This window comes from Patiria miniata, unplaced genomic scaffold (genome assembly GCF_015706575.1).
Source record: "Patiria miniata isolate m_02_andy unplaced genomic scaffold, ASM1570657v1 HiC_scaffold_3, whole genome shotgun sequence".
Classification (NCBI taxonomy): Eukaryota; Metazoa; Echinodermata; class Asteroidea; order Valvatida; family Asterinidae; genus Patiria; species Patiria miniata.
In genome coordinates, this window is record NW_024037069.1 from 32,129,791 (window position 1) to 32,155,500 (window position 25,710).

Consider the following 25,710-nt stretch of genomic DNA (forward strand, 5'->3'; position numbering starts at 1 on the left):
TCGTCATTTCTTGAATAATTATTATACTAAGGATTCGTTAAACCAAAGCGGGAAAAAACACGAAGATGATTATAGGACAGCTGGAGACGGCAAAGAATGTCGAGTTTAAAATATGGGAAGAAAATTCCCTGCTAAACAGGGACACATCGCATTAGATGAAATGAAGAATACTAGGTAAGCCTGCTTAATCTCACATCAGGCCAAGTCAGAGCGCATATTCAATTGATTTACAATGGATATTCACTGACAGACGTGTCAAACATCTGTATGGGGCCAATTTCACGGCGCTACTAAGCACAAAAATTTGCTTAGCACAAGATATAAAAGCAGGTTACCAGCCAAAACTCCATGTGATGTATATTGCTCGTGATTAGTATTCAACTGTTGTTTATTACTTAGCATGAAAACCACATGGAGTTTTGGCTGATAACCTGCTTTTGTATATGCCAGAAGTTTGTTGTGCTAAGCAAATTTTTGTGCTTTTTAGCAGCGCCGTGAAATTGGGCCCTGGTCTTCACAATGACCCAGATTTAGCACATTACGGGGTAATCCTATACGATAACACTGCCCAGCGCTCCGTACCGCAAACAGTCTTGTCAGTCAGTCAGAAAGTCAGTCAGCGAGATAGGAACAAAAAGGCTAGTAGCCTGGGCCCCAAGACGAACAGAAATTTGCTTAGCTAGAATTGAAACTAGATTTCATACCGAGGTAGAAGCGAAACCTACCTTTTAAAAATCCTGTCTGACGTTACAAAAACTTTAGGTATCAGTTACAAATTAATGGACATGCAAATCTGACATTTATGATGTTAAATAACTTGTTCCACACTGGTGCATCAATAGTTCTCGTAGATTGAGCCCGAATCCAAGTAGGTTTGGATCACCTGGTAGCACAGTTGGTACTGAGCCTGAAATTAAGAGCGAAACATAGGTATGAGTTGATTTAACTCAAGTTCACATTTAAATGTGACAATTACATTATGACTGTCTTTTGTATCCATTCATGCTTCAGTTAACCCCACTGTTTTGGCTACCGCTCTATTGTTTTTACCGCTGTTGTACGTAGCAACGAAGCATCTGACTCGGACACGAACTAAGAACCCGATGCACACAAAGCCGATCAACAAGACAAGGTTTCGATAAGTCCAAATACCACATCGCAATATTGTGCTTAAAATCACCCATCACACCCCGGTACGTAGGTGCAGTAATAATGACTTGAAACGTACCAAAGTGTTGACCATCCCAGCCCGGGTGATGCGGAGTTTCTTGATGGCTTGGAAGACGTCTACGTCTTTCTCCACTGCAAGTTGGTCCAGGAGTGTGAGTAAGGCGCAGAAGGTTCCGCTGCATCCAACACCGTCTCTGAGACAAGAATAAACAGTTTGGTGAAGAAAATTAATTCAACTTGAATTATTTACATTAATTTAAAATGGTAGAAACACATGGAATATGATTTTGTCTGTGTGAGTCATTCTGGTACTTCATAATTACAACGTAAACGCATGACTGTGAATGATGTAAAACGAGGACATGCCATCGATCTTGCTCTGTTTATACCTCTCCTCGGTTTTATACACGTATACCAATCGAGGACTGTCCTCACTTTGTTTCATGATCCCCAATCAGAAATGCATTATGGGTGTCGTCGATGAAGAACAGGAAAGCTGATGAAGAAACCTAGAGGAAGAAAGTTTAGTTCAGACTGTTCAGACGGAGGGAACAAGTTCAAGCTTTAACGACGTTTCAGAGATCCCATGGATTAAAATATGCATACCTTCAATCCTGGCCAAAATGGTTGGGACACTTCCTGAGCCTGCCACGGTCACCCACTCCCCCGCTCCCCCGGTCAATGTTGTTCTCTCCAGCTGATAGAGCACACACCGCGCAATGAGAGACAACATTGAACGGGAGCCGGGGGGTTGGGCCCAGCGAGATTTGGCCAGGATTGCAGGTAAGGAAAGTAAAACTGGGCCTGCGCGGCTGCCACGGCTGACAACTATAGATTGTTTCTCCCTGTGGAGTACTTACATGCAGTGGACAGTGATGGGTCCATCAGGGTGGTCGGTCGTCCACATCTTAACAGCCTCCAGCACCTTGAGGAGACTAGACGGGGATCTTGGAACCTCCTTCCCTGGGGGCCATCCCAGGTATTGGATCTGACAGACGCTCTGAACCTCGTCATTCTATTTGTCAAAGTAATTGGTTGAAAATATTGTTTGTTTTACTTACTAGCAACAAAACCTACAGTATTTAATGGCAAAATCTGACATCTAATAATGATTCGTGTGCTTCGTGGGTATACGAACATAATCTATGTCATAATATGACATAATCTGTTTCGAATAAGCTGCAACTTATATAAAATATTTAACAAACAACATTCGTCTTATAGCTTCGGTCACCCATTACTATAGAAATACCCAATCAAATCGAACGCACGTATAGTCGACAATAAGTGGACAAGTCTATTCGACCATTCGGGTTAGCCTACCTGAGATTTGTCACATCGCTGGTTACCAAAAAAAATGCGGGCACTCAGCGTAATGCAGGGAGCCAGGACATTGACGTTCGAGCACAGTTCGACGCGGGATCCTGATTCTAAGTTAAAAGTTAGCACGCAGGCGCAAGGTGCGTCACGAGTCAACGACAAATTGATGGAACTTTCTCATTTGCCTACCTTCCTAGCGGGATAGCTAACATCAAACTGCCGTATGATAATATCCTCGCTATACCGGTCCTCATTCGTCAGTGTAACGGTAAGTGGTCCGAACTCCAAACTGTCCTTCTCTGGCCAATACTGGACAACGCTCTGGAAAAAAGAATAGCAACAGTCACAAGATATTTAGGCTGATGGAAGGAAAGTAAAGTGCATAATGGCCCTCCAGCGACAACATTGGGGATGGTAATGACGTATCCTATCAAAGAGCTTGTACTGTATATTCAACAGATGCATGCAGGTACCGTGTGAAATATCACCATCTATTGTCTTCGTTTAATTGCCATGTTCCCGACAAATTTTCAGCAGATAGCCTTTTTTAAATAATTCATAAGAGTGGAAACTAAGCTAACCCTTGAAATATAAGGAATTGCCTATACCGGGTCATTGTCCATAGAATTGAGCATGACAATGCAAGATGCTTTGTAGTCAAACACCATCCTCCACATATCACCCCGTGTGTTAGGCAGAGGTGCCTGGGTGGCAAGGTAGGCATGCTTGCTGTTATAACCCTGTAAGATAGAAGAACACAGACAATTAGGTTTCTATAACTCCAAGGGTATTACAATTTCTGCATAATAACTATGCTTTATCAATTGTTTGTAAACAGTAATAAGAAATCAAGCTAACACAATATACGCACTATAATCTAGTCTGTGCCAACATTTCAGGCGTTAAGTCATGGGCGTGGTCACGATATGGGAGGGCGTTATAGTTAAGCTGTACGTTTTGAAGAAGTTTAAAGAGGGTTACTCGAGGGGTTGACGGGTGAGGTATGGATTAAATTTGCTGTCGATGTTTTAGTAAGTTTGTACGACTTACATCCAGGAATGTAGCGTTGATGTAGTTGGTACTTCCTTCGTCACCTTTGGTCATCAGATACGGTCGGGTGCTGTCTTCTGTTAGACAAACAGTTTCGATGAAAATTTTAAAATGCATGTCATACAAGGCCTTGATATTAATAATCCAAAGTCAGTGTAGAAATAAACAAAGCATTATAAGCATTCTACACTTGTCTTTGAAACGAATGCTTATTGGAATGTGGTTGGAACACCAAATTTTTGAAAAACAAGGCAACATCACAAGAAAAATAGTTCAACTTATGCTAATTTAACGAAAAGTGTTTGCTGTATTGAGCCAACAAGCTGACAGAACCTAAACAAATACAGGAAAACCGTTTATACGTACTCACCAAAATCTGTTACTGTGGACCGAGAACACTATACCCATATTCTCTAAAAATGAAATAAACTTTCAAGCAGTTTAGAAAATAGGTAGTAACGGTAATAGTGGGTTTGCATGTGCCAGTAATATGTGCCTGTTTTGGATACTGACTTACTAGGAATGCAGTCTTTGAATCTGTTCTTGTCAACGTTGGCGGCGCTTCTCCCTCCCATACACTGCTCCTCGCTCGGTGAGGCAGTGAACGACTCCAACATCTGTGAAACAATCCCAAGAGAATAAAATGGCAACCGATACAAGATAATCAGCAGGTTAAAATAACTTTAAATACCCCATGTCTATGTTCTTCTATTCATCATTACTTATTACTCGGGATTATACCTCATTTAGGGTGGATAAAGAATTTTTAACCTGCGGGGTACGCAGGTTTGGGGTGGAAGGCACAATTATTATTTCCCTGAGAAGAGTCTTCCATTGAATGAGCTAACAGTTTAACAAATAAATTATGACAAGAGAGCTTATACTGCTTTCTTTTACCTCTAATCTTTCTTGGCTACCCTGCAGAAGTCCTGAGGATGTTCACGATTGTTACAAATAAGCCATCTTTGTCGTTGTTAGGAAAAGGTGGAAACCAAGATTTATTGCTCAGTAGGAAGCCTTTCCTAAATCGCGATTAAATGTCTTGATTATGGTTTAAAAGTTTCTTAATGACCAGCATGTTTCCGAAAACATTTCAGACGACTTGCCTGGAACTGCGCCTCGATGCCAGTTGTCCCTGTCTTCTTGTCCCGTTTCTTGAGTTTAGCGAAGCTCTGATGGAAGCGATCAGCACTGATGGCCGTGTTCTCTGACAGACTTGACTCCAACAGAGCATCGAAGATGAACTTGTATTGATCCTAGAAATACAAACGATGCAATATTGAGATGTTGCATACCATATGAACTCTTGTTAGTGTGAATTGTCACCTTCTAGTTTTAATTTACAAATCTGAAACTGGAAGGTTATCCGAAACCAAAGACTCACCAGAGTTTGGACCATAAGGAAGCGCTGATCCCTCATATCGCGTACAAACCTCAAGACATCGACTTGGCCCTCTGCCTCCGCCATCTCAAGCATGGAGTCCAAAGTGATGAAGGTTCCTGTGCGGCCAACTCCAGCACTGAAGAAACGAGTACGACATAATCAGATGTTTAAAAAATTTTCTCTACTCTAACTCAATGTGAAGTTTGAAGATAATTTGTATTAAATTAATGTCCGAACGATGTTTGTAGAAAGGCTATGATAAAATGAAATATATATGATCGGTAGTTAATAGTTTCATAAAGGTTGGCTCATAAGTTTGATTCGAGAGAAACACATAACAGACTTATTTTTCTTAGTCGGGTCATCTTTACTGAGACTTAAGGTTGAATTCGATTGCAGAGAAAAGTGTACATGTCTTCGTGGAAGCTTTTTGAGAACTCAACATACAAAGAAGTCACGTAATGATACCTGCAGTGGACAACCATAGGTCCATGTTGTGAAGCGTCTGTTGCTCGGACCCTTCTGACAAACTGAAGTAACGGAGATGACTCTGGTGGTTTCATGTCTGGCCAGGTGGTGTAGTGGAACTGGGTTAACTCACGGTATTCACCCTCAGGCTCAGTGCTCTTTAAGACAAACAAGGAAAGTGTTTGTTTTAATAATATTTTAATTTTGCACTACAAAAAAAGGAAATCTATATTGAAAGAAGGGTGCGAATATCAGACGGTCACAAGTAAGTTTCTGCAATGTGTAAAATCTGGATAAATTCAAAAGAAGCGTTTAAAGCTTTAATTTGGGCGGCATGTATTGCTTTATGTTAGCTTTACACGCAACGAAGTAAGCAACTTTAACCGAGTATCGGCAATCATGGTACGGAATATATGTAGGCCTAGATAGAGCACAAACATGATTGAGGCTTTTTTTACAACGGGCATAGTGTTTTTAATGTAGGCCTAAACTGGATTGGATAAAAGAATGTCATGATTTGTACCTACCTTCGACAAGTGGAAAATCCTTTCAATGAAATTTGCGTGTTTTGTTTCGTCCACGTGACGGACGAACAGATCTCCGTAGTTGGCGCTGCCCTCACTCGCTGGCCAGTATTGCTCGCATTTCCCCTGGACAAAGAGGAAAAATGAGGTCAGAATAAAACCTTACCACGGAATGCTTGAAGATGAAACCGTTTGATTTAAAAAAAAAAAGTGAAAATAATGGTTACCTGTGTATTAAAGTCTGGAATACAGCGGAGTAATAAATATAATTTCGGCAATTTGCGTCCTATAAACTTTGGTATAAAAAAACTGGCGATAACTTTTTTTTCAACGTGTGGACGGCAACGTTGTTTTTGTTTCCTTGTGTAGATGGTGGTATGATTTTTTGCATGTAGATGGTGATTATGTTTGTTTTACCTTGTGTAGATGGTGGTATATTTTGATCTTTTTTTTCATCGTGTATATATGGTGATGAATTTCTTTCACTGTGAAAAGATGGTATGCTGTATTTAGATGGCGGTACATTTTCACCATGTCGATGGCGATGGTTGGTGATGTCCTAGTTTTCAAGATTTGTTCGAGTGTTTGACAAAAAAATGATATATAGGCGCAATTGTATGGCTTGTAAGAACCACTTTTTTTCGGCTCACAGTCTTTGATGTCTATTCTATTTGACCGGTTTCTTTTTATGAAGCATCGTACACGTATCTAATTTCCTATGATTATCTTACTATAAATTACAACAAAACGTGGAAAAGCAAAATGTATGCATGCAAGAACGACATGGACCAGTTTAAGAAACGAAGTAGGTAGGCCTATAGGCCCGTGTGTATTTCAAATTCAATACCTTGCCATTTTCGATTAAGTTCGTCAGCATGACGATCTTTCCTACTCGTTCCTGCCACACCATGCGCCACATGTCCCGCACTGATGCCTTGGTAGGACCTTTATCATGACAGAAACACTTATTTGAACAGTGCTACGTGCAAGAATGAGTCTACTGCCTTGAGAAGTGCGAACTGCCTTCGAATTTACTACAACATACCACTTCATGCTTATCAGAAAAGGGTGACATACAAAATTGAACGTCTAGGATATCAAGGAAAGGGGGATGCAATTCTGAACAGTTTTATTCTATTCCAACTTTAGATGATGACAACCCACTAATATAATCATAAGACGTGATGCTGTTAAAAATATCGGATATATTCTCAAATATATATCTCAAAATCGGATATTTTATGGTTATTAGATCATTTAACATTATGTTGATGAGATTTGAGGGTTTGCATGGCGGAAAGATACTGAGACAAGAGAAGTTTGCGGTAGCATCATGCGAATAAATCCCTTTTGTGAGTATGTGTGGTTCTGAAAAGAACCGGAGGTATGTGTGGTTCTTTTCAGAACCACACATACTCACAAAAGATATTCATTCACATGGTGCTATCGCAAACTTATATTGTCTTAATATTATGTTGAGGGATCAAGCAGAAATACGTATATTGTTAGTTTTTGTGCTGTCTCTGCAATAGATTTTTTTTAGTTATTATATTTTCTTCACGAAATACTTACCCTGGCTGGCAATATACTTTGAGTCATGCTTGTAGCCCTATTGGATAGAAAAATATACACCAATAGCTTATAATTATCACTTCTTTTGAAAAGGAAAAATACATTTTGAAGTATTGTGGTTAAATTGGCATCCTAACCATGAAAGATTGAAATGCAGACTTACATTGATGTAGGAGGCATTGATGTAGTCTGAGTGTGGGTTATCTTCAAGACACTCCAAGACCACGCGAGAATGGTCATCTGTCGAGACAAGGTATTGCAATATTTTTAGGTCTAGTCCGCGAACATTTGGCATATTTTAATATTAAATTAGAGTTATGCCGCAGGCGAAAGCTAGTGGGATCTAAAATAAGAGATATTTTAAATAATGGGTCCCCGTTTTACTTCATTGATAGATTTTGACAACAATCCCATGGTAAAATTCTCTAAAATGACAAAATGTAAAATATTTACTGACGAAAAAGTGGTATATAGGCCCTGTTGTTGATTAGCTTTGAATCGCCCAATGAAATGAACTCACATGCCAAGATGTTGTTGTATCGATTATTCTTCTTGTTATGCTCCAGTTTGGCAACATTCCAAGAGTGGATAGGTACACTTTGAATCGACTGGAAGAAATAGGAAAATAGCATTATCAAAAAATCGCAGTTACGAAGACACAGATCTAGAAAAAAAAAACGTATATACGTACGTCTGACCCAAATAACAATTAATCTTGGTATTAAGAAAAGTCAAGAGTCTCACTTCATAGTCTTGTTGGAATCCATTGATCTTCCCAGCTGTTCTACTCTTGATGTATTCAGCCAGTTGAGCCATGGCAACTGGGCCGGCTTGGGAGAAACTCGGAGATGTCTTTGCCGAAGCCTTCAGCTTGGGCTTGGTGGAAGGATTGACGTACGGTTTGGGCTTCACGGGAGCCTTAGTGGATGTGGATGGACCAGATGCTGATGCTGAATCAGTGGATGGTCCCACTTTTGGCAACACATCAACAGCTACTTGATCGGTTGACTTTGGTGGATTAGTAGATGACACCACTGGTTCATGATCCTTTGTAGCGTATGGCTTGTAACCAGACGTAGACGGCAGATTCTTCAGCTCAACTGAAATAATAAATGCCAGTTTCGTTTTCCGACCAAACATTCTCAAATGACTGAATTGCCGGTTTTTTTTTTTAAAGAGCTATACGAAATTATCGTCGTTTAAATGGTCTTGCTAGTTCTATCTTTGCAGATGAATTGCGATAAGACCTTTCTTATTAATGCAAGTTTCTTTTTAATGTGTATATTTACGTGAACATGCCCAAGTAATAGACAACCATACCTCCAACTTGGTCTCCTTTCCCATAAATATCCTGGACACAGTCGCCAGTAATGTCCTTGCTCAGTGCCTTGGTCCTCTGCTGTCGTCGTTTCCTTTGATAGAAAATGCCAAAAAGTCTTTATAGATTCTTAAAAGATCGCATTGTATTTCATTTTCAGTGTCGTGATTAAGGTGACTTACTTGACAACGACAACTATCAGGAGAGCAAGAACCGCAACTACCAAGATGAAGACGACCACGCCCAAAACTGAGCCCGCAGGACTACTCCCAGGCGGAGTAGGCGGAGCAGCATCGTCTTAAGAAAGACAAAATAAAACCAACTCGATTATTACATACACATAGTAATATGATGGGCCTGCGAAATAAGATAGGTAAAAAGCTTTGTTATGACGCATACAGGCTTATTTGTGTTCTTACACATCCGTGTTCTTTCAAATAGATTATTAACAAATACAATATCTATGAGATTGACGAAGTCTTACATTTCTTCGATTTACTATTTACTAAATGTATTTACTATTTACTATTTTATTTCTCGGGAATAAATCAACAAATACATGTAAACAAATGACTAAAGTTACAACACACACAAAAACAAAAGCTTTAGATACATAAACAAACAAACAAAAACAAAATACCATTCAGCTCCCGAAGGATTGCCGTAAAAGAAACATTGTTCTCCAAAGAACCCCTAGACAGAAACGATGATTTATATTCGATTTATATTTCAAGAGCATAATTTGTTTATTTAACTTCGAAATACACCTTTGTCGTGATAGTTGAATAAACATTCAAGTTATCAGTGAATTAGGAATAGCAAAGTTATTGATTGCTGTTTAAGAGTATTTTTTATTATACCTTTGGGAATCTCAAAATCTCCTTCCTTCCAGGGTCCCGGTCCTACACGCGTGAACGCCCACAGCCTGAAGAGGTAGGACGCCCCCTGTGACAGACCATCAACTTCAACAGACTCTGCCGTGGTGTCGGCTGTTTTTACCATGGACCCAGATGCGTCACGCAGCTCGTACGTGTAGCCTGTGATGTTACCGCCTCGTTTGCCGCAGGGAATGGGATGCCAAGACACTCGAACGCTCTGATTGAATGGGAGCATTGTGTCGACTACCGGAGCAGCCAATGGCACTGTAAAGAAATGGATTTCGAAAGTGTTGTGATACTTGCATTGTAATAAAAAAGACTATCGTGATCATGTATAGGTGTATATGGCATTGCAATGAAATGGATTTCAATATATTTTTTACGTGTTGTACTATCGAGTTAATTTGTTGCATTACATTGAAAAGGGTCATGAGATCATGCACAGGTACATACGCATAATTAGCTTATAATGTCACTTTGTCTGACAAAAGAAACGTTGCCTACTTGCTATCCATGAATAAGTACCCTGATTTGTACCACAGAAGTCTGTCTTTAGACAGAAAGCTAAGCTGCGCCCGAAGCTCCTGTCCAGATCTATTGTCTAGGCCGGCCATTGGCAATTACAACGACTAAGAAAGGTGCTGACAAGAGTCATAGCTGTAGCTCTGGAGGCCCGATTCAGACATGGCCGTAAGCTGCTCAGGGGTAAACCGCCCTCTTGCGTTTAAGTGCACTTACCTCCCTCGTCGGTCGTAACTGTCTTGCTCTTCCTGTATTTCGCGCCAGCATTATTTGCTGGTACGACTTGCACGTTGTACGTAGAGTAAGCATGCATTGATGTGAATTCGATGCCACTGCCATTTACAACTGTCTTATTTATAACGGCAAGATCGGTCCGTGGTTGGCACTGTTCCAAATTGAGAAGTTGGTAACTAACGCGATACGAGGTCACAGGGCAAGGGTTGTCCTCGTTCCCAGCAGTTGTCCAAGAGGTCCTGATTTTATTGGTTGAAGGATCGAGGTTAAAGGATTGGATTTCATCTGGAAAAGATGAAAGATCAAACTACATCATTAACAAAAAAATGATCTTCAGTAATATCTATTTTCAATGAGCAATGGTAAAACGCATGCTCCATTTTCCCATCTTTTTTTTCAAGAGAATCAAAAACTATAACACTTTCGTACACCTGACCCATTCATCGAATGGGGGAAAAAATCATCAAAATAGTTTTACGAGTTACCTATTACGACTGTATCTTGGTGTGTCCAGTTTGCCCACAGACCTGCTCCTATGCGAGTAAATGCTCGAACTCTGATTGAGTAAGTGGTACATGGTGATAAATCACGAAAGGTAACCGACAGCTTGGAGATGTTACTCTTCTCGTTGGTTTTTCCTTTTTCTTGTGGTCTTGGCCCTTTGAATCTGTACTCGTAGTGCGTAATGTTGCCACGTCTACTGCCACAAGGGATGGGATCCCAGGAGAACGTGACGCTGTCGTTGGTTGCAGTACCTCGGATTACCGGTGATGCAGATGGTACTGTAAAAGATCAAATTTACCAGATTTATTTTTTTTCTTCGAAAATCGAGTTATCCCTAAATTGCACCCTAAATCAAGAAAATGAAGAAAACGTGTCACGGTCTTTTCAATTGTCAAAATTGTGTTTGACATTTTAGTTGATACACAGGAACAGTGGGTTAAAACTATTCTAAAACCCAATGTGATTGACATCCATTTTGTAACTACATTTTCAACAACAAAACCCATTAAATCATTAGTATTGAAATATTTAAATAAACACAATCAGACTACAATATAAAACACCGAACTAACCGTTTTCGTTAGTGACTATAATTTTGAAACTGCCTTGAGCGTGTCCAGCTTCATTGATTGGCGCAACGTTCACTCTGTATTTTGAGTAATACGCAGGTAGGTGGATCGTAACGTGAGTGGTGTCGACTGTTCCTACATCTATTACGATTGGTGGATTCTGCTGCATGCATCGGTCCATTCTGATCAGCTCGTAGGTGACTTTGTAAGATGTCGCAGGACAGGGTCCTTTGGGGGAGGTCCAACGAACGTCGAATTCGTTTCGTTCACGTGAAATGGCAAGTATGAATATGTGTGATACAGGACCTGGTACTGTACATGAAAGCATCAAAATGAAAATGATAATGTCACACTGGGTTAGTAAAGGAAATATCTTTTCAACAATTTACAAAATGTATTGTGAAGTGTATTTTGTAAAAACTGATTTGCAATGAGGAATAAATAAGAAAAAATAAACAGCGATGCAGCATCTCTAAAAGGTAGGGTTTCTAAAAAAAAAGTGTTATCCCAACGTTGTGGTCAGTATTATGTGGTGTGTCAACGAAGATGTCCAAAGTTGTACTCGACTTGAGATAAAATCCATATATCTCGTGAAAATACACCTTTTGGCATGTGATTGTTATCCAAAACGTATAATGTTATCCAAAACGTTCAAAACAAACGTTCAAAACAGTTCAAATTGGCGCAACCCCAAAAAGGTCAACACGCACAATGTTTGTCACTCCGTTTTAAAATGAATTGAAAAACTACGAGGAATAGAATTACCATCAGTGGCCGTTCGTTGATGCACAGTTAACCACAGTCCACTCCTTTTACTTGAATATGCACTGACACCCAGAGTGTAATTTGTACAGGGTTCTAAATCGGTGTGTGTCACTGATGTGGTTGAGGTACTCGTCCTGTTTATCAGACTTGAGCTTGTCAGACGTGTTTCATAGCCTATAATATTGCCACCTTTCTTCCCACAGGGTATGGGGTTCCATGTCCACGTGATACTGTCAGTCGTTGCTGGACTACCGATGAATTCGGGTAGAACCTGTGGAACTATAGTAAACATAGGCCTAATAGTTAGTTTTAATGACAGGATGATTGATATCCGTCATTCTATGATTTTGGGAAAGGTATTCAGTTGAATCATTTGCATTTTTTATAATCATTTTCTAACCTCGGATTGATATTGTAACGGACAGTCTATGCACATTTTTGTTGTCATTGCTTTCTAGCGCTGGTGCTCCGGCGGAGGGGCTCCGGCGGCGCAAGCCTGACCTGGTTTTGGGTCTGGCTGGCGCGCGCTCCGGAAATAGGCTCCGGAAATAGGTTGCTTAAGTGGGTTTCTTTTGTTGGGGGACGCGGGAAAGGTTTGGCGAGATGCCAGGGTCATTGCAAGTTGTTACAATTGTATACATTTGTTCAGACTGTGTGTATTGCTATGCTGGGAATCAGCAGTCGTGGTACTGGTAGCAGTGTGGCAGGTTGACCACAGAGTTGTTGTGCTGAATAAATGAGAGTTTCTTCAGAAGTTGGAAATCCTGTGTGTTTGTCCCCTTTTCTTGCGTTTGGCCGGACTCGGAGGACAAGAACCCAATAAGGTCCCGTTACAATATTTTTTATCTTTAACCGCACTTTCCAGGTATAGTTTTTATAAAAGAAATCAACTTGGCTTTCACCAACGATATGCCGTTCCTTCAAGTAAATGTAACTGTCTGTCATTTATTCCTAATATAATTATATAATTCCTCATAGAAAAAGATGCAACCAGTGGTGTGGTAAGGGTGAAGGGTTTCGTGGAAACCAGTATGTCCACAAAAGTTGGAAAACAACCAGAACCCAATATTATTATTAGAAAGTGACGTTCAGTTAACAATAGCAACTGCGATGCCATACATCGGCATTAAACGGGGTATTTAGATTTGTGTTTCTAAGGTGCGTATCAGTCCAAAAATACTTGACAAATGAAAATAAGCATGTTATGCGAACTTACTGGTTTCCCTAGTTATAAATCGAAGAGACGATATCGTGCCGTTTCCGGCTTCATTTCGCGGTGTAATAGACACATTGTAAGTAGAGTACGCCTTCAGTCCTTGTAGAGTGATGCTGGTGTCAGTGGTGGTCACGGATCCGCCATGTTGATGGACCTCTAGACACTGCTCCAGGTTTATGAGGTCAAAGGTCACCAAGTAGTCGGATGCAAGACAAGGGTACTCTTGGCTAGTTCCCGGTGCGTCCCATAATAGACTCACGCTATTGTGACTGGTGCCCTCAACGGTCAGTTTGTCAACAGCATCTGGGACTTTAACAATGATTTATTCATAAATCAGTTTTACAATCGTAAGTTAACTCCAGTTTTTTTTATATTGCAAACTAGCAATTTGGCTGGTTCCTGGTGCCTCCCACGATAAACTGAGGGTATTATGACTGGTGTTCTCAGTGTACGGTCAGTCTATCTACGGCATCTGGGACTTTTAACACGGATGAAAAGATATTATGACATACTCAAATTTATCACCCATCGTTTGTTGATGTATTTTGAATTGTGTGAAGGAATTGATCCTCAAAAGATTGGAACAGAATAACCAAATATCTGCTCAGTAATTGCTTCCCAAAACGTCAGTCACGAGATAACTTCAAAGTGTAAAAAAGATACCACTCGAAATAAAGCATAAATGAAAGACAAGAACGGTAGTATGTTTGGTCCTCTTGAGAAAAAAAACCCGCCAAATTCAGGCTTAAGTGGCCGGGAAGTCGGCTATTAGGGGAAAACTGGGGGCGATCTTTGCACATGTCTTTCAACACAAATATATAATACAAGTTTCAAACCACGCTATGAATGTATACCTTTTGAATTAGACGTAAATAAATGTTTGTAGCTGAATGATCCGATGCCTTCGGTGGTTTCAGCAGCTACCTCAAATCCATACCGTGTACCACATGGTGACAGGTGTACAGATACAGAGTTGCCTTCAGCCCGTACTGCTTCAAGTTCCTGGTCACTCTCAACTAGCCCGAACTTGTACACGTAATTCACAATCATGACGCCATTTGGACAACTCACGGGCTGCCAAGTAAACGTCCTGCTCGCATCACTGTCATCCAGAGTAAAAGATGAAACGTTCTGTGGTACAAAGGACTCGGTAGCTGAGTCTGAAATTAATTGAATACAACCTTCTATTATATTTTCTACAAAGTTAGGGTACAGTTTTATAATGTCTGATGCTCAAATAGCCATTCACTAACAAAACGCTGGTGAAAATTTTGTCGGTTAAAAAAGTTGGTAAAAATTTTAACCAACGTTGTGTATAATTGTTTAATTTTGCCCAACGTTTGCCCAACGTTGCAACCAACCGTTGGGCTGTTCACCTGTTAAGCAACAGTTGGTTAAAAGTAGTCCCTTTACCCAATACTAGTTAAATGTACCCGATTTTAACCATCGTTGGGTAAATTGACTACTTTTAACCAACTGTTGCTTAACAGCTGAACAGCCCAACGGTTGGTTAAAAAAAGTTAACCAACGTTAGGCAAAATATGCCCAACATTGGGCAATGGTTGGGCAAAATTGGACAATTTTACACAACGTTGATTAACATTTTAACCAACTTTTTTAACCAACACAATTTTAACCAGCGTTTTGAGAGTGTTGGAATAAAGTTTCATTTCAAAGTTAAAATATTTCAACAAGATACCTGTAGACAACGATGAAAGCTAATTAAAAATACAAAAGGGTACTATTATGTAGCCCCATACTTTGTGATGACGCAGGAAACGTAGGGGGCTCGGAAAAAGTTGCCTATTATTTCAACATTTTGCATGGCGAATTCATCTGGGACACAGCAAGGGCGGATCCAGAACACAATTTTGGGGGGGGGCAAAAAAAATTTGGGTCCCCCCAAAAAGTAGGTCCCAAAAAATACGGCGTGGGGTTCGGGGCCCGCTTAAGGGCCCCGAAAAAAATTCGGATTCTAGATGCTCTGTGGTGCGATCTGAGGCAATTTCTGACCACTTTAACCAAATTTGCCCCCCCCCCCCCTGGATCCGCCCTTGGGACACACCTGCGCATTGTTAATCTCACATCAGAATACTGAAATGTATGCAAGTCTGATGAAATTATCAAACACATTTGTCATTTAAAAGGCGATTTATTTTCAAGCTGCATGTATCCTGAACCCGCACCTTTTCTATAATAGTCCCTAATAATCACTGAATCGGGCGCGTCGTTCATTTTCATTTGGGAATGGATGCGCACTGAGGTTTAACATGTATGAAGCAGCAGTCCCCAGACCTTCCACTGTTTGTGAGAGCACCTCCACTATTTGCTAGCTAGAGAGTTAATAGTAAATAGTATCTACATGTAGTTATTAGTAAATTCATTTTATTTACCAAGAGTGTTATGCATATACATGTAATGCGTTTGAGCCGGCCGGCCGGCCAACTGAGGGCGATCTACAGATTGGACGGTACAGACGGGAGCCCCTGCTGTACAGACTTAAAAACTCGTATGTGAGTATACGCGCGTTTTTCCATACGTCTTCGATACGTTTTCCACTAGAGTTCTGTGACATGTTTTGAAGTTACAAAGTAAAGAAGTGTTTTGCTGTGTTCCCAAGTTGAGGAAATAAAAAAAATGTGTCAAGGGAAATCGTCACCATTGTTTGTCAGTTAGTGTGTCCCAATACCCACCTCCCCATCGACTCGTTACAATACAGCGAGGGCGATATTTCACAATGTTACTTCTGATGCGAGGAGTCATGTAGCCTAAACCTAAAAATGCTTTGACTGATATGTTGCACAGAAACTGTTCCGTTAAACTAAAATGAAATGATACAAGTTTCTTTGCTTTTAAAAACAAGGCGCTCGATCTGGTCCATTTCTTTATTTATAAGTGAGAATATTGTCTTACCTGGGAATTCTGTGCAAGTTGTACTGCACGATGCTATTCCATTATACGGAAGACAAATTTCTGCAATCAGAAGAAAACAATTGATGCAATAAATGTTAGCAAATGAGGAATGTTCCAGTAACTTCGTTCATAAAATCCGATGTAAATTTAGATATCTATGTGTTCTGCCGAAACCTTTTGATCGAGTGAGTAGACATTTTAGAAGTAGGCCTTTCACATTCACAATCAGTTACTTCTTAATCCCAATGAATCATCCCTTGCCAGCAATGAAGTGAAGTTTGGAAAACTCACCAATGCAGTAAAGCATTTAAAATAAGGTTAAAACATATCAATCGAAGCCAGACGTATGTGTGTTTTATTCATCCGATGGAAACATGTGACATTGATGTTTAATACCTTGGCAGTTCAGCCCTGTGAATTCTGGCGCGCAGTCTCCGAAGCACTCGCCCGTAGTTCTGTTGCACGCGACCCCGTCCATGCAGTGACAAAGGCGACAGTCTTGTCCATATGTGTAATTGTCACAAGCTGAAACAAAACACCCGCATTGACATTCTGATACATGTGTTTCATTCAAAGGATCTGACCTAGTGTTAATACATCATTATTGTTCATTACCTTGGCAGTTGATGCCTATGAATCCTAGGGCGCAGTCCCTGGGACACTGGCCTGTAGTTTCGTCGCATGCAATCCCGTCCATGCAGTGACATGTCTGTGCACAGTCTGCTCCGTAGAAACCTTCAGCACAAGCTACAATACAATTAGATTGCGTTCTACAGTTATGTTTGAGTTTATCAATAGTAATTTTTTAGAGAGTACTCGAGTCCAACTGTTTACTAACTATACATGCATATTTTAGGGTTTTCTTAAATTTATTAAATTTTTTTTGTAACTTTATTGTCGGGTTGCAATTAATTCAGAACTAGTAATTTTGTAAAGTAACTATTTAATCAAAAACTAAAAGGTGGCATTTTTTTTTTCGTTTGATGTCTCATTACGTATTTAAAATCTTGTGTAGCCAGCAAAAAAAAAAGTGTTGCTAGAAAAACACTAATTTAAACAGCAAATCTATTTTTCTGTTGAAAGTTTAAAATAACAATTACGAACAGAATATCTTTAAAAAAACATGCGTTAAGAAAACTGTCGTATTCTTCGGACTTACTTTCATCGCAATCGATTCCTTGATATCCCGCAGCACACGAGCAGCCAAAAGGATCTGGTAAACAGAACAACATCCCTGCACACGTAGGACCGCCTCCTAACTCTTCACAGCGAAAACTTCCTGACTGTCCAAAACGGTTCGGGCCTTCAGCTGAAAACAGAGAAAACAGTTCCTGACAAGATTAACAATCCAGTTATTACTCTTCAAAACCTCTGCAAAGTCTCGTGATTTCATAATTGTGACTGATTTAGTTTTACACAGTTGTGTCACTTGTACAAACGTAATTCACACACGTCCCATGCCACTTTGCCTGTAAAACTTTCAGCTGTGGGCCGTAAAACTATGGTCAGTTAACCCTTGGTTTACAAGCTGTCCGCACTGGACTTAATTTGCTTAAGGTGACAACAGTCTCAATAAAGATGACATTAGTTTGTTAGTTTTACACACAAAAAAGGTCCAATGCGCACACCGTCTAACTATAAAGATTATTCTAAAGACTCACGTATTCCGCAGAAATCGCCACTAAATCCAGGCGGGCAAATGCATTCTCCACTCCGATCGTCACAAATACCGCCATTGAAACAGACTGGACAATCTGCATTGCACAATGGCGGGTTCCATTTATTCCTTTTGCATCCTACGAAGTAAATATTTAAAAAGTTAGCATCACAACATTTGTATTGAAATCGTACATGATCAAAGGGATTCCTGTCTTCGGTTCATCTTCGTCTAAAAGTCAGTCACATACTTCAAGAAAACCGTTTGAAACTATTCATCAAATGGAAGTTGCGTCCGGGAGAGTGAATTTAATACTAGGTTTTGCCCTTTAAATCATTTAAAGGTGTCAAAATAGGCAGAATCAAATGAAAGTAATATTATAATTAACATGTATACCTCTGACAATCAACCGCATGAGTGCCTGCTTTCCATCACTACGCTTCCCGGCAAAATGAGCCTCATAGATTCCGGTGTCTGCAACACTGGCATTGATGAAATCCAAGTAAAGACTGCCGTGTCTGCCCGGGAAGACTTCACCGCCATCCTTTCTCCATCGAGTGTTGGTACGGGCTGTTGCAGTGACGGTCAGATTGACAGCATCTCCCCGGTATACTGTCTGACTCACTCGGGTAGGCAGGAAGTCAGCTATATAGTACAAATCATATGACATTTTATAACAGGCGTGTAGCGTCAGGTTGACAGGTAATTTAAACATGTTCTTTAGTCCGAAATTTGAGCGAAATATTTAAATTATTTTAAAAAAATAATGCGTACCTTTGTACGTTACAATTAAATGAGTGATATCAGGTCCGGCGCTAGTTTCATAGAGTTGCACAGAATTAAGAAGATTCTAGATTTAGGGCACACACGTCGGTTCTTCTCCTAAATACTACATGGGGGAGTTTTAACAGGAGGCCAGAAACACCAGGGCAAACCCCTTCTCCTTACTATAAGTGTCACTGGGTTCTTTTATGTGCATTGCATTACACAACACATGGGACCTACGGCTTTACGTCCCATCCGAAGGACGAAGCAATAATGGTTTAGTGCCTTAAAAGGGCACAAGTGTCCACCCGGCGGGCTCGAAACCACGCCACTGTTGCCTCTGAAACACCAGAGCAGGAGTCCAGTGCTCTTAACCGCTAGGCCATGACACTTCATGCGTCTGAAGCAACTTTTGAAAATAACGTGAATGGCGTGACTGGAAACATGACCTCCAATGCGTCGGTTCGATATTGCAGACGAAAGTTGTACCTGGAACCCGTAAGGCATGGTATGCTGTGTTAACGAACTTTTCAACAATTATCGTTTCTTGAGAAATTGTGTTTTATATCCCAAACAGCCGCATTACGGAGGAAGTTCCCTTTAAGCCGCCCTGACACCTTACATGCCTAAGCTATTCCTTGCCTAAGCTATAACATTCGTGTCGACGGCTGAAAGGAATGACGACTATGGAAATAAATCCTGAAAGTTTACTGACATTTCAAATTTCCAAATGGTGGGCTGGAGTTGGCTGAATGGGCACCAAAATGAAGATATATGGCGATGTTCATAAAACTTGTATACAAATGTGTAGGCCTATTTCATGTCCGAGTTACACAGTTTACACCCAATCAAAGAGGTTTGTATCCTAAAACTATTAACTTCACTTTGATTTCAGAGTGCTTTTGGTGGTATTCCTGTTTTATTCACTTTTTGATATCAATTACAACGAATGATTATTTTTTTTTGCATACATGGGATCCTTTGGCCTATCCTCCGCATATGTGTGACATATCAAAATGAAGAATAACCCCCACCTTTGAATTTTCACGTTATGTACATCATGTTAAAGCGCAAAAGAACGGCTTTCCAATGATACCAAGTTTATTTCTGTGGTTTAGTTTATTTTTAAGATATGACGCAAGATTATCAACAGTGTCCTGCCAAATTTCGCTAACCTCCTTTCGAGAAAAACGGCATTGAAAAAAGACACGCATTTCACCACCAGCGGCATTGAAAAACGTTCTTCAGTTTCCAGTTATGTGGGTATTTTTCCCCAACAAAAATGCATAGTGTGCATCTTGGATACATTGGCTACTCAAAAATACAAAACAATCAATATCGATTTTTGACATAATTTTTCTAGCATGTCCGACTTCAGGCGTCGATTACGCAAAACAAGGTTTTTGGGGACATTCCTCATTTTGCCTCAGTCGGTCACATATAGGCACACAGCGATGTCCACAGCTATACAGCAATTTGCAGGAAATTTGAAGTGGGCGTATATACTTTGGCCTATCCCCCGGTCATAAAGGGCTATATCCTCCCCGTACCCCGGAATTAGACAATGTCCCTGATGTTCCACTCCGGCAAATCATTAATTTATCGCTTTAATTTCGATTATTAAGAAAAATCATTAATTTATCGATTTGTTGTCGATTATTAAACAAAAACTACCCCTCTGTATCCTTTGCATTATGTATCCATGATGATATAAAAACCTACCTGTTTTGCTCATGATGACGGTACCAATGCTGACGTTACCACTTCCTGCTATCATAGCATTACAGGCAAAGGCTCCAATCCTAGTCTTCCCTCCAGCCGCTGGCAATCGAAGAATAGAGATTTCATCTCCCTCTGATGACGAGCGTGGTTTCAAACGGTGGTATGAAGGTAGCCCTAACGGGTCGTTTATGTTATCGACGCTTGTGTACGTGTAGGTTGTTCGAGCGAAGGACAGGTTGGCATTACCGCCATGTAGATAGGCTGCGATGTAGGTGTATTCACTGTCGATATCAATACGGGGCTTGGTGATACAGGTGAAATCGTCAAAGGTCAACTTTTCTGAAATTGAACAATATAGAGAGAGAAATTCAAGGTGTAGTTGCATGAAATTAACGCAAACTTTCCCGGACATCATTTATTCTTCATTACCAAAGTAGAGAACATAAAGCAGCACAATCTACACCCACGTGCGTCATTAGGGGGTGGTCTGACATCCCCATTATTCCTTTTTGCCAGCTAAATATGTCCGCATATATGCCGCAAAGCATATTTTCAGTCTAATCTGCCTTGTTGAATAGCGCCCTCATTGGTTAGTTGGTGTCCAGCATCCCTCCCAACCCCACCCAAACTTTATTTCCTGGCTACCTTCCAGCACGGAGTGGTCTGCACGAATGCATTTTTGTTGTCATCGGTCTACACCAAAATTCGTTTTATCTGGCGGCGTCCGTGTCGATACCCATTCATGTTAGTATGTTGATCTGAAATTATCACTTGACGTCGGTAGTCCCTGCTGCCGTGTCAGCTTTGAAAGATTGAGATGACTGCAGTTATGAAGCACGTGTTGTGGGTTTGAATCCTTTATATACTTTACTGGGTAATTCCTGGTCAATTTACACTTTATCGACTCGAAAGTATTTTGTCAATGGTTACTGTAATTTCATTAGTCTAGAACGCGTTCAGTAAAAATATGATTGTCTCAAGACTAATATGAACAATTAATGTTCATTACCTTGGCAGCTGATGCCCGTGAATCCTGGCGCGCAGTCCCCGGGGCACTCGCCCGTAGTTCTGTCGCACGCGACCCCGTCCATGCAGTGACAAAGGCGACATTCTTGTCCATATGTTTTATTGTCACAGGCTGAGGTAAAAACGCCAAACAATATAACAGTGATTTACTTTAAATGTAATATAACGAGAAAGAAAACAAAAGAGAACAAAGAGTATTACCTTGGCAGTTGATGCCCGTGAATCCTGGCGAGCAGTCCCCGGGACATTTGCCCGTAGTTCTGTTGCACGCGACCCAGTCCATGCAGTGACAAAGACGACAATCTTGTCCATATGTGCCATTGTCACATGCTGAGGTAAAAACAAGACACGTCTACTGTAGTAAAGCTGGTCACAGAGCACATAAATCATATTTAATTTATTCAGAATGGCTAAAATGTTCGTAGAATCATTGCTTCATTTATAAATAACATACTTTCCTCGTTCACACGAAGACTGGAATTATTTCCAACACATGTATCATGTAAGTACATAAAACTATCGGCGCTAGACTAGCACACTAGATTCAACAAAACATACATAAACAGGAATAGGCCCAAGCAAGTATAACAATGCGAAAGAAAACAAAGACGACAAAATGATAAGTACCTTGGCAGTGGATGCCTGTGAATCCTGGCGCGCAGTCCCCAGGACACTCGCCCGTAGTTCTGTTGCACGCGACCCCGTCCATGCAGTGACAAAGGCGACAGTCTTGTCCATATCTGTCATCGTCACAAACTGAAACAAAACACCCGTATTGACATTCCGATACACGTGTGTACATTTAAAAGATCAACTAGTGCGAATATATCATTGAATGTTCATTACCTTGGCAATCGTTGCCCCTGAATCCTGGCGCGCAGTCTCCAGGACACTCACCAGTAGTTCTGTTGCACGCGACCCCGTCAATGCAGTGACAAAGGCGACAGTCTTGTCCATATGTGCCATTGTCACAAGCTGGGACAAAAGCAAGACACGGCAAGCCTTCTATATTAATGCTGGTCACAGAGCAAATAAATTATATCCGTGAATCCTGGCGCACAGTCACCGGGACACTTGCCCGTAGTTCTGTTGCACGCGACCCCGTTCATGCAGTGACAAAGCAGAAAGTCTTGTCCATAATTATGTGTTAGTGTCACAGGCTGAAATAAAACACCCGTCGTGAAGTTTTGATGCTAAGTTAAAGTGACGGCCTACATGTTAAAGTTTTAATTAATACGGAGCTAATATTGTATTATGAAGAACTCATCGAGACTCATTACCTTGACAGTTGATTCCTGTGAATCCTGGCGCGCAGTCCCCAGAACACTCACCCGTAGTTCTGTCGCACGCGACCCCGTCCATGCAGTGACAAAGGCGACAGTCTTGTCCATATGTGTTAGTGTCACAGGCTGAAACAAAACACCCGTCGTGAAGTTTTGATGCTAAGTTAAAGTGACGGCCTACATGTTAAAGTTTTAATTAATACGGAGCTAATATTGTATTATGAAGAACTCATCGAGACTCATTACCTTGACAGTTGATTCCTGTGTATCCTGGCGCGCAGTTTCCACGACACTCGCCCGTTGTTGCGTTGCACGAAACCCCGTCCATGCAGTGACACCTCTGTTCACAGTTTGCTCCATAAAAACCTTCAGCACATGCTACAACACAAGATTGTGACAAGAAAAACTGGTAAAATCTCCAAGAAAATTCCACGCCTGTGAGAAGTTGCCAAGAAATATCAAATGAACAATAAATGGAAAAATTAGACCTATGCCCATTTTGAGACGATGTATGGAATGCAAAGTTGGAACTTCCTAACCTCGTCCCCAGGGTGTCGAACAGTACGCACCCATCACTACCTGCTCTCTCACCCTGGTATTGGATCATTTGCATGTGCAAGATTTTTGAACACGTATGCAAATGAGGAACAGTCTGGTGCCTGGTTATGCGTTACATTAGCGTTTGTTTTTGTATGCGGTGTCTGGGGTAAAAAAAAACAGAGTCAATTCGTCGCAGCGCGAGCACGGCGTAAGTTACGAAAACACGATTTTTTTTAATTAAACAGTTACGATCTTATATCGAGACAACATGCAGTATCACATTTCATATTGATATGAGCAATTTGGAAAGGAAATAAGTATTTTCGAGAAGGCGTGGACGAATGATCGCGAAAACACGTACTGCACGTTGTGAATAATAGCACCAAGTACACGATAAAAATCCATAACTAGCAAATTGCGGTAACGAATCAGGATTCAGGAAGAAAGTTTCCTATCCAGGGCTTACTATTGGAAACTAGGTTGGAAATAAAGTGAGCACTTGGGACGAAGTTGGGAACTTCCGACTTACTTTCATCGCAATCGATTCCTTGGTACCCTGCAGCGCACGAGCAGCCATAAGGATCTGGTAAACAGAACAGCATCCCTGCACACGTAGGACCGCCTCCTAACTCAGAGGAGTCGCAGCCGAAACTTCCCGATTGACCAAAACGGTTAGGGCCTTCAGCTGTGAAATACAAAGAAAACGTTTTGTTTATCAAAATAAGAAAGAGGCCCATAACAATTTCCCATAATATGACGGCCTTCACTGCTCGGTTGTTTAAAGCTCATATTCCCCCCTCCCCCCAGGCCCCGCCGAAAAAAAATCAAACAATTTCCTTGGTTGATTTCAAGTCTGATTGGCAAATTGAAAGTATTTATCAACTTTGATTTATTGATGACCGCAGAGTAGGCCTACTTCGGGAATAACAATGTGTAGGAACTGGTCATGGTTTAAACTTAAAGCCATCGTCATGACGGGCTGCCAACCAATGGGGGTATTAAACTGTACAGTTCCATACACTGATGATTTTTTTATTTCAGGTTTTTCATTACAAACAAGAAAACCGTTAATTCTAAGACTATCACGGCTATTAATACGACTCACGAGTTTCGCAGATATCGCCACTAAATCCAGGCGGGCAAATGCAGTCTCCACTCCGGTCGTCACAAATACCGCCATTGAAACAGAGTGGGCATGCACTTTCACAGGTGGTCAAATCCCATTTATTCTCTTTGCATCCTATGAAACAAATCAAAACAGAAAACCAGATTGACTTCAGTGATATTTGCTTTCGCTGCAAAGTTAAATGATTTGTACTTTTCAGATGATTCATGGGATTAAGGCTTTCGATGTCTGATTAAAAGAGATTAACCTTTTTCTGTGACGTCACACTTTTGTTAAAAGTGTAGATTATTTTCACGAATCTACATTTTACTGTAGATTATTTTGAGAATCTACACCTAACTGTAGATTATTTTAAGAATCCACAGTTATTGTTGTGAACAATTCCATGTATATTCCGGCACTGTATAATTCCATGTATAATTCCGGCACTAAAGATTTCTTTTTTTAAGTTTCAGTGCATTATAATGAAAAGAAAAAGAAATGTTAATGGTACTCAAAAAGTACCAATTTTGTTGGGTTTTTTTCCGAAAGAATTTGACGTGTACCTGATTTTAATAAATACCTTACTACTTTAGTTTTTAAATTTGTACACAAAATGTTCTCGTTTGATTTTTAATTTGCCGTGCTGATATTTTTAATATAATATACGGTGGCGATTATAAATTTTATCCTAAAGCGCAGTGTAAAATATTCCTCTTTATGTTATTTGCAGTTCCCTATATATTTTATTTTAAGTCCTATTTTTTATATTTATATTATTATCTATATGTAAATGCTGAATTTTGTTTAATGCTCAAAATTCAGTTTTTGTTTTCTGTCTTTAAATTTGCATTATAAAAAAAATCAGTGGATACCCCTCGGTTAAAGAATATGTACACATCTTTCATTATCAAAATGACAATCATATATAAAATGGACGAATAACTAACGAAATCAAACTGAAACTTACACAATCATATACGTCTCAGAATATATTCCAATGTAGGCCTATATTTTCCAAGCAACATTATTTCCTGTGTGAGTGAGATGGGCATATTCCGATATGTAGCCTACTCATCATCAAGTTAAAGAAATGTGGTTCTCGATTGAATGGCCAATGACATGTGGTTCCACAAATCAAAAAGCTCTATGCACAAACGAGTTGCTTGCCAACTTTTTCTTGTGCTTGGTGTTTAAACTCCTCA

At 40.4% G+C, this 25,710-nt stretch overlaps 1 protein-coding gene across 1 annotated transcript in view; it reads right to left on the minus strand.

Moving 5' to 3' along the window:
• Positions 1–476: 476 nt before the first annotated feature.
• Positions 477–25,710, minus strand: part of LOC119736697 (receptor-type tyrosine-protein phosphatase T-like) — a 27,451-nt gene continuing 2,217 nt past the window's right edge. The window contains exons 2-36 of the mRNA XM_038210711.1: positions 24,506–24,640; positions 23,930–24,085; positions 23,107–23,238; positions 20,552–20,890; positions 18,461–18,709; positions 18,069–18,203; positions 17,567–17,716; positions 17,023–17,154; positions 16,804–16,932; positions 16,408–16,467; positions 14,349–14,654; positions 13,495–13,803; positions 12,279–12,557; positions 11,517–11,825; positions 10,926–11,222; positions 10,423–10,725; positions 9,667–9,948; positions 8,989–9,103; positions 8,809–8,900; positions 8,233–8,588; positions 8,009–8,096; positions 7,652–7,728; positions 7,489–7,525; positions 6,764–6,861; positions 5,920–6,042; positions 5,393–5,550; positions 4,925–5,060; positions 4,647–4,796; positions 4,058–4,157; positions 3,541–3,617; positions 3,099–3,230; positions 2,680–2,811; positions 2,031–2,185; positions 1,229–1,364; positions 477–907 (exon numbers count right to left, since the gene is read on the minus strand). Of these exons, the coding sequence (XP_038066639.1) occupies positions 836–907; positions 1,229–1,364; positions 2,031–2,185; positions 2,680–2,811; positions 3,099–3,230; positions 3,541–3,617; positions 4,058–4,157; positions 4,647–4,796; positions 4,925–5,060; positions 5,393–5,550; positions 5,920–6,042; positions 6,764–6,861; positions 7,489–7,525; positions 7,652–7,728; positions 8,009–8,096; positions 8,233–8,588; positions 8,809–8,900; positions 8,989–9,103; positions 9,667–9,948; positions 10,423–10,725; positions 10,926–11,222; positions 11,517–11,825; positions 12,279–12,557; positions 13,495–13,803; positions 14,349–14,654; positions 16,408–16,467; positions 16,804–16,932; positions 17,023–17,154; positions 17,567–17,716; positions 18,069–18,203; positions 18,461–18,709; positions 20,552–20,890; positions 23,107–23,238; positions 23,930–24,085; positions 24,506–24,640 (5,936 nt within the window). The 3' untranslated portion in view covers positions 477–835. The remainder of the gene's footprint in view (positions 908–1,228; positions 1,365–2,030; positions 2,186–2,679; positions 2,812–3,098; positions 3,231–3,540; positions 3,618–4,057; positions 4,158–4,646; positions 4,797–4,924; positions 5,061–5,392; positions 5,551–5,919; positions 6,043–6,763; positions 6,862–7,488; positions 7,526–7,651; positions 7,729–8,008; positions 8,097–8,232; positions 8,589–8,808; positions 8,901–8,988; positions 9,104–9,666; positions 9,949–10,422; positions 10,726–10,925; positions 11,223–11,516; positions 11,826–12,278; positions 12,558–13,494; positions 13,804–14,348; positions 14,655–16,407; positions 16,468–16,803; positions 16,933–17,022; positions 17,155–17,566; positions 17,717–18,068; positions 18,204–18,460; positions 18,710–20,551; positions 20,891–23,106; positions 23,239–23,929; positions 24,086–24,505; positions 24,641–25,710) is intronic.